The sequence below is a fragment of the Ranitomeya variabilis genome, chromosome 5, assembly GCF_051348905.1.
Source record: "Ranitomeya variabilis isolate aRanVar5 chromosome 5, aRanVar5.hap1, whole genome shotgun sequence".
In the NCBI taxonomy this organism is placed as follows: Eukaryota; Metazoa; Chordata; class Amphibia; order Anura; family Dendrobatidae; genus Ranitomeya; species Ranitomeya variabilis.
Genome location: NC_135236.1, coordinates 197975864 through 197989660, shown reverse-complemented (window position 1 = coordinate 197989660; position 13797 = coordinate 197975864). Strand labels below are relative to the sequence as shown.

At 43.3% G+C, this 13797-nt stretch overlaps 1 protein-coding gene across 6 annotated transcripts in view; it reads left to right on the top strand.

Annotated features, from left to right (window-relative positions):
• The window catches only part of SLC24A5 (solute carrier family 24 member 5), a 101542-nt gene that overhangs the window by 53568 nt on the left and 34177 nt on the right, over positions 1–13797 (top strand). For all 6 annotated transcript variants that reach the window (XM_077263728.1, XM_077263730.1, XM_077263731.1 and 3 more), the window contains 3 exons: positions 449–549; positions 3164–3447; positions 7622–7828. In XM_077263728.1, the coding sequence (XP_077119843.1) occupies positions 449–549; positions 3164–3447; positions 7622–7828 (592 nt within the window). The remainder of the gene's footprint in view (positions 1–448; positions 550–3163; positions 3448–7621; positions 7829–13797) is intronic.

Genomic DNA, 13797 nt, shown 5'->3' with positions numbered 1-13797 from the left:
TTATTCACTGTGCAATGCTCCTCTGGGAATTTAATATGCAAATTGCCTCTACAGAGAAAAAGAGGACTTAACTCTATAGCGCCACCTGTTGGTAGTAGCGATCCTACAAGTCACAATCAACCCTTTAACGAGTCGTGCAATATGACTTAGGATAAAAGCCAAATCAGTATCTCAATTCGCAGACATGGTACTTCCAACTGGTGGCGCTATAGAGTTTAAGTCCTCTTTTTCTCTGAAGAGGCAATTTGCATAAGGGGAGCTGGGAACCAGACCCGTTGGTGTCACTGGTGTTTATTCCGGGTCAGTTAAGTCTTTCTAGTGTCCACTACCATGCTATGATGTCTAGCACTGTCAGCACGTATATTCTGTTGGTAGAGACAAGTTGAACCCTGTGTGATTCTATTTCTTCTTTAAAAGAAATCCTCTATTTTTCTTTTCTCTTGCACAGATTTGCAAGTTAACGTGTTGGCCCTTATTTCGTGATTGTGTTGCATATGCTGTTAGTGTAGGAGCAGTAATTGCCATAACATTTGACAATCGTATATACTGGTGAGTAACCTATTGCAGTGCTCATTATGTCATTCAGTGTTTCTGTATGTTTTTACCAATTAAAAGACTTTTTCAATCCTTTTCCTGCTCTCCTTATAAAGGAGTGTTCCCATGACGGCTATTTCTGGTTGAAATATGGATATCTGCCTCTATACCCCTGCTATATAAATAGCAGAGTGGGCTGCTAATTCTGTGTACATAACTCCCATCACTTATGTAGGAATTTAGCTACATTCACACACCAGTTGTTACCGTAGCTATGCTTTCTGATTTTACCTCTGACAGCACACAGGCTCAGAGTTTCATTGATCCAGACACATCCCTTTTAAAACAGCCATGTTTCTGATCCACAAGCTCACAGCCTACACTCATCCATTTTGGACGTCAGATTCGGCCATTAAGATCTATGAGGATTGTTAAACACAAATGAAAAATGGAAGACCAACTTTGTAGTTATGTCTTTCATCCAGTTTTTAATTGATCCATTGGTAAGTCAAGGGATAAATAAAAGTTCAGAAACATTACCGACTTCAGTTGTTAAAAATTGATGAGAAAAAAATGGATGCAACACATTATGCAGATGGCTGATACGAGAGAGAAAAATGGTCCGTATAAGGCTACTTTCACACATCAGCTTTTTGTTTCAGGCAGAATCCGGCAAATTTTTCAAAAAATGGATCCGTCGCAAATAGTGAAAAACGTATGCGCCGGTTCCGTTTTTGTGCTGGATCCGGTTTTAGTTTTTTAACCCGTGGATAACTTCGTATTCTGGGGTGGAGGAGAGAGCGAGAGAGAGGAGATTGTGCATGATTGTATAGAGAGAGAGATTGTGCATGATTGTATAGAGAGAGAGATTGTGCATAATTGTATAGAGAGAGAGATTGTGCATAATTGTATAGAAAGAGAGATTGTGCATGATTGTATAGAAAGAGAGATTGTGCATGATTGTATAGAAAGAGAGATTGTGCATGATTGTATAGAAAGAGAGATTGTGCATGATTGTATAGAAAGAGAGATTGTGCATGATTGTATAGAAAGAGAGATTGTGCATGATTGTATAGAAAGAGAGATTGTGCATAATTGTATAGAAAGAGAGATTGTGCATAATTGTATAGAAAGAGAGATTGTGCATGATTGTATAGAAAGAGAGATTGTGCATGATTGTATAGAAAGAGAGATTGTGCATGATTGTATAGAAAGAGAGATTGTGCATGATTGTATAGAACGAGAGATTGTGCATGATTGTATAGAAAGAGAGATTGTGCATGATTGTATAGAAAGAGAGATTGTGCATGATTGTATAGAGAGATTGTGCATGATTGTATAGAGAGAGAGAGATTGTGCATGATTGTATAGAGAGAGAGAGATTGTGCATGATTGTATAGAGAGAGAGATTGTGCATGATTGTATAGAGAGAGAGATTGTGCATGATTGTATAGAGAGAGAGATTGTGCATGATTGTATGGAGAGAGAGAGAGATTGTGCATGATTGTATGGAGAATGCATGTAAAAATGGATTCGGAGGCCGGATTCATCATTTCACATGTCAGTTTCATCAGGTTATCGCTGGTACCGACGCTGGGCGTTTTTTCGCCGGACAGAAAAAACGTTCATATGGACGTTTTCTCTGTCTGCCGGAAAATAAATTTTGGACCGATCTGGCAAAAAACTGATGGAACATCTGGCCATCAGGCACAATCCGGCACTAATACAAGTTTATGAGAAAAAAAGGATCTGGTGGGGAAAAAAAAACGGGTCCGCTTTTTTTCAAATCTCGCCGGATTGTGCCTGATGACGAAAACCTGATGTGTGAAAGTAGCCTTACATTGGCGTAAAAATTGGCATGGTTGTGTGAATGTGGCCATAAGAAAAGTGTACCATATCAGAATCCTCACCTCCTGTGGCCAGCGCATAAAGAGAAATATTCCCACCTCAGACATGAATTGCTGAGATTGGAGTAAAGCTTTCCGGGGGTTATCCGGGACTGTTTTTTTCCCTATAGGACTAAGAACTTGACAACAGGTACGGTAGTTGCCACCTACCTTCCTCTTCTGTCCTGTGATGATCCCTCCCAGCTAAGAGCTGTGGATGAAACTGCTCTTTCTCTTCCACTGTGCTCTGTCTATGGGACAGGGACCCGGCTGTCATTCAGCATGACAGTGGGAGTGATGCCCTGTCCACAATGCTGTTCTGTTGATGTGTGAGGTCAAAGGAAGCATGATAATCTCTACCTGGGCCAGGCAGAACAGCAGGTAGTTAGAAACTGCCTTGAAGTTCTCACCCCATAGGAAAAGAATAAAAACCGTCATGGACAATGTTTTAATAGCTATCCCTAACTCTATTTTAGAACTTTATTCTTGCATACCCTGCAATTTTATAGATCAAGAACATTGTGCAATGAGTAACTGCAAGTATCTGCTCGATCTAATCTTCACCAGTAACAATTTAGTTAGGTAACAATCCTGTGTCCACATTTTACCAGCTTGTTGGCCAAGCTTAGCTCAAACATTTAACCAGCTAAATTCCAATGTCTTCTAGATGCTTAACAATGAGGATATTTTTGTAGAAGCGGTGCGTACATAAACCTCTAATATATAAAGTATTTTTTTTTCAGGTATGAATCTGCATCTTTGATATTGATATACGGGTTCTACATTCTAATGCTGTGCTTTGACATTAGAATTAATCACTATATGATTAAGAAGTTTAGTCCTTGCTGTACATGTGTTGCTGACGCTCTGGAAGAAAATGATGACCAACAGCCCTTACTTGGATGGAAAGAGGAGAGTGTACGGGTTGTTCGCCAGCATTCCCGATCTGATAGTGGCATCTTTCAGGAAGATTCCGATTATTCTCATCTCTCAATGAGCTTGCATGAGCTTAATGACATTTCAGATGGTCAGTAATGGTTTAAAATCGATATCTTGAGTCATTTTGTTCCACAGTGGGTAATATTTGAAAGGAAAACCCTCCACAAATTATTTCTTGCATTAGGTGCCTGTCCGAATAATTGGTGAATGAGTTTGGAGCTATCATAGTTGATACTTTGGTCCTCCTCAGACTTTAGTTACTGAAAATTTGTCTCAACATCAAAAAGTGGCATTGATTTAAATGGCCCCTTGATTAAAATATTGGCATTTTTAGAGCTGCCTCACACAACCCTGTGTGGAGGTAGTTATGACCTCCTGCTGATGCTGCCTCCTTCCTCCAATTCTCCCTAGTGCTACCCTTTGCAGCTCAGTGGCCAACACGAGTTCACAGCGCCAGAGTCGGATGTTCTGCTTCTGTACCACAGTCCAAGCTTAATAACATGATCTCCACCATCACCAATATAATCCTCTAAGACCTCATTCACACATACGTTTTTGTCATACATGTGATTTTAACACTATACTATATTCCATAGAGCTATTCGCATGTTTTTGGGTGTTTTTTTTTTACCAACCAATTATCCACACAAAAAACAGACATGTTCTATGTTGCACGGATTTCCAGACCAAATTCACCCATTTAAGTGAATTTGGTTCACACATGACATCCAAGTTGCATCCATATGCTGTTCATTTTTAAATGACTTGCTGCTAGTAGAAGCTTGGAAAACATCCATCAGTCTGTTGTTTTTCTTTTTCAATATGAGAAAAACTGATGCCATACGCTGATGGTAAGAATGGGCACACGGACCAAAAACGGATGTAAAATGGATCCAACACACAGGTGAAAAATCTGTCTGATTTTTCTATTCAAGAAAAACAATTGCTTGTGAATTGGGCCTAATTCTGATAACTCGGGGTGCAGACATACGGCCATATTTCTCGTGCGATAACCACATCGAAGTGCATGGACTGGCGCGGCACCTCTCCTGACCCAAGCGTTGCAACGTAATGGATTTCTGTGCAGCTGTCATGCAATGTGATCCTCCCACAAGAAATGCGTCTGTCTGCCCCTAACTCAGAGGCTTCCCCTGGGTGTAGTCCCTACACTGGCCCTGTATCCCTGGGCTGTACCATTGCTCTCAGGTGCATCCTCAGCCCTATTATCTTTTGCTGGCCAGGGTCTGTTTGTTTTTTGCACCAATGTATATTATATTTAGGCTCTTTGGCTACAGTACCCAGTGTGGAGGTGGTAGAATCTGAACGTCTGGAGGATGCATATGTCTTATAGATATCACAGATGCAAGCGAATCTGATTACTGCTACTGACACTTCCTCAGTTATTTATTTGTACTGGTTTTCCATAATCCCTTTAGTGGAAGGCATCAGTCAACCTTATGATTTTACCACTAGTGATCCAGAATAAAAATTGTGCCATGCTGTAGGGTGAGCAGGACAGACATCTATCTGAGATGGTTTACTGAATCCTGCATTGAGCAGGAGGTTGGACCCGATGACCCTGGAGGTCCCTCCCAACTCTAACATTCTATGGTTATGTGCATATACAGTGGGTATGGAAAGTATTCAGACCCCTTTAAAATTTTCACTTTTTGTTTCATTGCAGCCATTTGGTAAATTCAAAAAAGTTCATTTTTTTTCACATTAATATACACTCTGCACCCCATCTTGACTGAAAAAAACAGAAATGTAGACACTTTTGCAAATTCAATAAAACATAAAAACTGAATAATCACATGATTACAAGTATTGAGACCCTTTGCTCAGACACTCATATTTAGGTCACATGCTGTCCATTTCCTTGTGATCCTCCTTGAGATGGTTTTACTCCTTCATTGGAGGCCAGCTGTGTTTAATTAAACCGATAGGACTTGATTTGGAAAGGCACGCACCTGTCTTTGTAAGAGCTCACAGTACATGTCAGACCAAATGAGAATCATGAGGTCAAAGAAACTGGCCAAGGACCTCAGAGACAGAATTGTGGCAAGGTACAGATTTGGCCAAGGTTACAAAAGAATTTCTGCAGTACTTAAGGTTCCTAAGAGCACAGTGGCATTCATAATCATTAAATGGAAGAAGTTTGGGACCACCAGAAGTCTTCCTAGCACTGGCCGTCCAGCCAAACTGAGCAATCGTGGGAGACGAGCCTTAAGGTACCTTCACACGAAACGACATTATAACGATATCGCTAGCAATCCGTGACGTTGCAGCGTCCTCGCTAGCGATATCGTTTCGTTTGACACGCAGCAGCGATCAGGATCCTGCTGTGATGTCGCTGGTCGCTGAATAAAGTCCAGAACTTTATTTGGTCGTCCGATCGCTGTGTATCGTTGTGTTTGAAAGCAAAAGCAACGATACCAGCGATATTTTACACTGGTAACCAGGGTAAACATCGGGTTACTAAGCGCAGGGCCGCGCTTAGTTACCCGATGTTTACCCTGGTTACTAGCGTAAAATGTAAAAAAAACAAACAGCACATACTCACATTGCGTCCCCTGCAGTCTGCTTCCTCCTCTGACTCAGCGCCGCAAAGTGAAAGTGAAAGCAGCACAGCGGTGACGTCACCGCTCTGCTCTCACTGTACGGCGCTCAGTCAGTCAGGAAGTGGACGCAGGGGGACGTGAATGTAAGTATGTGCTGTTTGTTTTTTTTAGATTTTACGCTGGTAACCAGGGTAAACATCGGGTTACTAAGCGCGGCCCTGCGCTTAGTTACCCGATGTTTACCCTGGTTACCAGGGGACCTCGGCATAGTTGATCGCTGGAGAGCGGTCTGTGTGACAGCTCTCCAGCGACCAAACAGCGACGCTGCAGCGATCGACATCGTTGTCGCTATCGCTGCAGCGTCGCTTCGTGTGAAGGTACCTTTAGTGAGAGAGGTAAAGAAGAACCCCAAGATCACTGTGGCAGAGCTCCAGAGATGCAGTAGGGAGATGAGCAAAAGCTCCACAAAATCAACTATCACTGCAGCCCTCCACCAGTCGGGCCTTTATGGCAGAGTGGTCCGACGGAAGCCTCTACTCAGTGCATGACATATGAAAGTCCACATAGAGATTGCTAAAAAACACATGAAGGACTCCCAAGACTATGAGAAATAAGATTCTTTGGTCTGATGACTCGAAGATAGACCTTTTTGGTGAAAATTCAAAGCGGTATGTGTGGAGAAAACCAGGCACTGCTCATCACCTGCTCAATACAATCCCAACCGTAAAACGTGGTGGCAGCATAATGCTATAGGTGTGTTTTTCAGCTGCAGGGACAGGACGACTGGTTGTCATTGAAGGAAACATGAATGCGGCCAAGTACAGAGATATCCTGGATGAAAACCTCTTCCATAGTGCTTTGGACCTCAGACTTGGCCGAAGGTTCACCTTCCAACAAGACAATGACCCTAAGCACACAGCTAAAATAACAAAGGAGTGGCTTCAGAACAACTCTGTGGCCATTCTTGACTGGCCCAGCCAGAGCCCTGACCAAAACCCAATTGAGCATCTCTGGAGAGACCTGTAAACTAGCTGTCCACCAACGTTCACCATCCGACCTGATGGAACTGGAGAGGATCTGCAAGGAAGAATGGCAAGGGATCCTCAAATCCAGGTTTGAAAAACTTATTGCATCATTCCCAGGAAGACTCATGGCTGTACTAACTCAAAAGGGTGCTTCTACTCAATACTGAGCAAAGGGTTTGAATACTTATGACCATGTGATATTTCAGTTTTTCTTTTTTAATACATTTGCAAACATTACTACATTTCTGGGGTTTTTTTCAGTCAAGATGGGGGTGCAGAGTGTACATTAATGAGAAAAAAAAAAACTTTTTTGAATTTACCAAAAAGGGTCTGAATACTTTACGTACCCACTGTATATTACTACATACAGAAGCCACGTGTTATCATACGAGGGAGCAAAAAAGCCTCCATCTGATGCCCAGCAGGTAAGAGGCAAATGACTTTCTACTATACATGTACAATACCTGCTGCACATCACCTTTAAATTAGTACTTTTGCAAAATGTATTCTTCGTTACCTATAGTGCTGTGTATAACATAGTAATTTAAAAGAGAAACTCAATCCCTGTGTCACACACGTTCCCATCAGGCCCTATACTATGGATATCGCCATCTATAATTGTATTATTTGTGTTCTGAGTCTTTTTGTTCTTATGTTTCTTTTATGATCGTATCAGACTCTCCAAGTGTTTTCACAATGCCGGAGAATGACATCAAAAGAATTCTCTGGGTCCTTTCACTGCCCATTATTACACTTCTCTTCTTGACCATACCTGACTGCAGAAGAAAGTCGTGGAAGAAATGGTTCATTTTGACCTTTATTATGTCAGCAGTTTGGATCTCCGGAGTGACGTACATTTTGGTTTGGATGGTGACAATAGTAGGTAGGTGAATTGTAACATAAGAGCTAATGTATTTGTGGTTAATCTTTACGATGCAATTGGTAATAAATGCTAAATGAGAATCCTGATCCAAATGAGGAAAGCACTAGATACCAGCATCTCATGCCTGGGTACGGTAGGCAAGGCTTTCTCCATTTCCTTTTTTTGGTGCCAGCCATCATGCCGAATGTCCACCTCTTTTTTTTTTTTTTTTCTACCCTCATTGATGTAAAGAAATATTTGGCTTGAAAATAACAGTTCGATATGATGCACATTACTTAGCCTTTGCCTGTAAGATTACCCTAAGTTAGGGTCTTCACTGTGACTTTTTGGTTGACATATTCAGCTGCGTGGCCAACTTCAGTCTGTAAATTTCTCGGTTACGACTTTTGACATGATTACGAGGGACACCTTTATTTTACCTGAGCCTACAGAATGACTAAGGTGCCTGTCGAAATTCAGCATGCCTGTGGCATGGACAGGTGACAAAAATGACCTCTATCTCCCTGTTAGAATACAAGATTGAGAAGCAGCAGAACATATTCTTTTCTGTCAGAGTAAATAGTATTTCTTATTTAGGACTATGATCTTAGCAGACATATATCACCGGATACTGCATTCTGTTTGAGTTTCCTGGAAAGACGCATGTGGCATATCAATGGTTCAGGAAAAGATTGAAACCTAGAAATCTGAATTAAAACTTGTGTTTTATTCTTTCACTGCCTGTTGCTTACGTCTATTCATGTTCCCTTTGGCCTTTTATGTGGATAAATAACACAATTAAACTGATGATTTGCCAAGAGGCGCATAGATGAAATTCCGTACGAGACCCTTTTCTTTCATTCTTAGCCCAAGGATTACTGTCACATGTCTATATTTTCTTAAAAAATGAGTATGATTTACAAAAAATATATATCGGTTGTCACATGACTTGAGGTTTGAATGGAAGACTCCCTATGGATAGAAGGAGATTATTATTCTTCTCTTAGATCAGATACTGAAAACGAAGCCTTAGGCTATGTTCCCACGATCCTGAAGTAGCAGCACTTTGAACACAGTGTATGTTTGCTACGTCCAAAGCGCTGCCTTCTATTGAACGCGAATAAATCCGTATATTTTCACTCAACCATACAGATTTACCTCATTCAAGACATTCTATTGATTTTATTTCTGTTGCAGTGACTAGCATCTTCGCAAGAGAAATTGACATGCTGCGGTCTTGAAAGACACGCTGCATGTCCGTGTCTGCTGATGGATCCGCGGGTGCACATAGTTGCATAGTGGACATGGTATTTCTAGAAATCCCATCCACTATGCTATAACATCTGGTCGCTGTGGGTTTGACGCTGCATAAATGCACAGCATCAAAACCGCAGCAGTTCCTGATCATGGCACGTACGCTATTCGGAAGTAATTTTTTCCCCCTGGCGACTGGAAAAGACAGACAAGAAATTGTATTCTGTTTTTAATGTTTGTGGGGGAACAGATGCCTGTAAATGCCAGCCATGAGGGAGGATGATAAATGGCTAAGACTATAAGCATGTTTTTCCCCTTTTCCCATGACAGCACCACCTGAGAGAGGGTATCCGCCCACCAGGACAAGAAACCTACTGAATAAAAAGGCAGTACCTCTCCTCCGCATCAGTTCGGTTTCTTGTCCTCGTGGGGGCCTGCAAAATGAAGTGGTACACTTACCCGGGAGGGTGTCCGGGAATGTAGGATGCCATCCGCGGGCGAGGTAACGCTGACCTAGAGGTTGGTGCAGCACCGTGCAGGCTGAGACCTCTTGAGCAAATGTCTCCTAGCCGACACAGGTCCTGGGTCTGCGCACGCTGGGGGTTGCAGGAGCGCTGGGACACGCTTCCGGGTCTTCGCACAACTGGGGACGCTGGAGGAAGCCGGCGTGGCCTGGAGCCGAGCGCCAGAAAGCGAGGCCGACGTGGTCTACGCACGCACGGGACACGGGAGGGAATCCGGTGCATCTCGGTGACACAGCGCGCCGGGGACTTTAGCGGCCATCCGGTTCTGTGCAAGGCTAAGGGGATCCCTGCACTCAGCGCACCGGATTTGAAACCTTAGAGGAGATGAGGTGGGCGGGGCCACCCGATATTTAAAGGGAAGTGCCCAGGAAGATGGTGGCATTTCCTGCAGCATCCGAATCATGGATGAGCTACAGCAGCGGCGTCGCCCAACGCCACTGCAGCAGCAGCTGCCACCACCACTACCACCATATTCTTTGCTGCAGTCGACACAGGAGCCTTTTCAGCCCCGCCAGCAGCATCGGCAAGGAAGCAATGGCAGTGAAGGCCCCTGAAACATAGTTCAAAGCAGAACAATAGGGAGTGTGCCCTGTGCAGGGATGCAAAGAGAAGAGGGGAATCCAGAACAACTGTCGTCAGTCTGAAGGATGAGTACAGTTCAAGGGGGAGGATTCTGACCTGACGGAGTCATCCTCCTCTGATGAGGACACGGGGGTGTAGGCCCTGTTTCCCAGCTGAGGATACTGACAGGCTGGTTAGGGCAATAAGGACCACTATGGGCATTTCTGATCCCAAGACTACCAAAACTGTTAAGGAAATTATGTTTGGTGGCTTGGATCAGAGGAAGAGGCGTTTCTTTACTGTTAATGAAAAAATAAAAATGCTCATTAATAGAGAGTGGAAAAGGCCGGAAAGGAAAGGGCCACTACCATCTTCTTCAAAAAGGAGATATTCTTTGGATGAGGAAGAGGCGGGCATATAAAAGAAGACCCCAAAGATAGACGTTTCCGTTGCTAAGTCGGTTAAAAGATCTACGTTGCCCTTTGATGACCTAGGGACACTCGGGGATCCCTTGGACAAGACGGCAGAGGTCTTCCTAAAACAAGCCTGGAAGTCATCGGCAGGCTCATTAAAGCCGGCAATAGCAGCAACCTGCATGGCAAGATCAAAGATGGTGTGGCAACAGAAGCTTGGCGACCATCTGAGAGATAACACACCAAGAGAGAAGATCCTAGCGGATCTTCCGCTGTTGCAGGGAGTATCTTCCTTTTTGGCTGACACTTCGGCCAACTCTGTTAAGTTAGCGGCAAGATCAGCAAACCTCTCTAATACTGCCCGTAGAGCCCTATGGCTCAAAAGCTGTCTGGGAGATGCTCAGTCCAAACTAGACTATGCTCCATCCCGTGTGAAGGGAAATATCTTTTTGGTCAAGCCCTGGACGATATACATTGCTCAAAAAAAATAAAGGGAACACTAAAATCCCACATCGTAGATATCACTGAATAAAATATTCCAGTTGTAAGGCCGGCGTCACACTAGCGAGTTTTACGGACGTAAGCGCGCAGAAAATACGTCCGTAAAACTCGCCAAACAAACGGCACAATTATTCTCAATGGGGCTGCTCCTATCAGCCGTATATTACGGTTCAGTATTATACGGCTTTCTACGGCCGTACAAAATCGCAGCATGCTGCGTTTGTCAGTGTATTGCGCAAAAAAACGCCAATGAAAGTCTATGGGGGCGAGAAAAATACGGATTCCACACGGACCAGCAGTGTGACTTGCGAGAAATACGCAGCGGTGTTAGTGAAAAGCCGGTAATTCAATTGCCGGCTTTTCATTTCTCCTTCCCAAACCCGACATGATATGAGACATGGTTTACATACAGTAAACCATCTCATATCCCCTTTTTTTTTGCATATTCCACACTACTAATGTTAGTAGTGTGTATGTGCAAAATTTGGGCGCTGTAGCTGCTAAAATAAAGGGTTAAATCGCGGAAAAAATTGGCGTGGGCTCCCGCGCAATTTTCTCCGCCAGAGCGGTAAAGCCAGTGACTGAGGGCAGATATTAATAGCCAGGAGAGGGTCCATGGTTATTGGCCCCCCGTGGCTAAAAATATCTTCCCCCAGCCACCCCAGAAAAGGCACATCTGGAAGATGCGCCTATTCTGGCACTTGGCCTCTCTCTTCCCACTCCGGTGTAGCGGTGGGATATGGGGTAATGAAGGGTTAATGCCACCTTGCTATTGTAAGGTGACATTAAGCCAGATTAATAATGGAGAGGCGTCAATTATGTCACCTATCCATTATTAATCCAATTGTCTGAAAGGGTTAAAAAACACAAAGAGTTTCGGACTGATAAGGATAGAATTTTTTTGTTTGTCATTTAAACTCATTGATGGTGATGTGTGTCAGGGCTCTTTATATCACTGAAATCAATTGCAGATGCCTGTGCACATTAGTTTAGCAGGTGTGTCCAAATAAAGGCAAGACTACTTAAGAAGGCTGTTCCACATTATTAAGCAGCCTACATTTTTTGCCAAAATGGGAAAGAAAAAGGATGTGTCGGCTGCTGAGAAGCATCAAATTGTGGAGTATTTAGGTCAAGGCATGACTCCAATCAACATTGCCAAGACACTTCATCGTGATCATCGCACAATCAAGACGTATGTAGCTGATTCCCAGCACACACGTGTACGTGCTGATAAGGAAAAATTGAGGACTCTTTCCAACAGGCAATTGCTCAACAACCAAAGGAAAAAGAAGCAGCATAAAGTCCAGATAAATATGTAAACAAACTTTATTAACAATTTATTACAGGTTTAAAATGAGCAGAGGGAAGTGGTCCCCGTGCTGTACTCAGCACGCACCTACAGAAACAGGGGGTATGTGCCTGTAGTATATATATGCCCACATTATAGCCAAGGCTAGTATAGCAGAAAATTAAAGTGACTGTGCATAGGATTCAAAGAAGCCTGCATTGGACACACAGGTCCATAAGATTAGCTGACAAGCATATTTCATACTAAGTATATAATACTATACATACCAGGTAATGTGGAAACAAGTCACGGCGTGGATTGGCACTTCACCCCTGTATCCCCTGACGCACGTTTCGGCTATCGCCTTTCTCAAGGAGAAAGGCGATAGCCGAAACGTGCGTCGGGGGATACAGGGGTGAAGTGCCAATCCACGCCGTGACTTGTTTCCACATTACCTGGTATGTATAGTATTATATACTTGGTATGAAATATGTTTGTCAGCTAATCTTATGGACCTGTGTGTCCAATGCAGGCTTCTTTGAATCCTATGCACAGTCACTTTAATTTTCTGCTATACTAGCCTTGGCTATAATGTGGGCATATATATACTACAGGCACATACCCCCTGTTTCTGTAGGTGCGTGCTGAGTACAGCACGGGGACCACTTCCCTCTGCTCATTTTAAACCTGTAATAAATTGTTAATAAAGTTTGTTTACATATTTATCTGGACTTTACGCTGCTTCTTTTTCCTTTGGTTGTTGATTAATTTAGGCAGTGGTCCTATATGTTCCTGCCCTTGGTCCCAGTTTTTCTGTACTGAATATACCCTATCTGGGTTTAAATACTATGTTGGTGACCTTATATTGTTCCACCTTAGTGTTTTACTTAACAGGCAATTGCGCAAGGTTAAAAGAGCAGCTGCAAAAATGACTTGTCATAGCAGCAGACAAGTTTTTGAAGCTGCTGGTGCCTCCAACGTCCCCAGAACAACAAGATGCAGGGTCCTTCAGAGGTTTGCAGCTGTGCGTAAGCCATCCTGTCGACCACCTCTATCCACTGCAACAAGCAGAAACGGCTCCAGTGGGCCAAAAGATACATGAAGACTGACTTCCAAACTGTTTTGTTCACCGATGAGTGCCGTGCAACGCTCGATGGTCCAGATGGATGGAGTGGAGGATGGACACCCCATGAAAACACGGCTAAGGCGCCAACAAGGAGGAGGTGGAGTAATGTTTTGGGCTGGAATCATGGGGAGAGAGATTGTCGGCCCCTTTATGATCCCTGAAGGGGTAAAGATGAACTCCATAATCTATGTGGAGTTTCTAAAACAACACTTCCTGCCATGGTTCAAGAGGAAGAACCGTGCTTTCCGCAGCAAGATCATTTTCATGCATGATAATGCACCGTCTCATGCTGCAAAAAACACATCTGCATCTCTGGCTGCTAT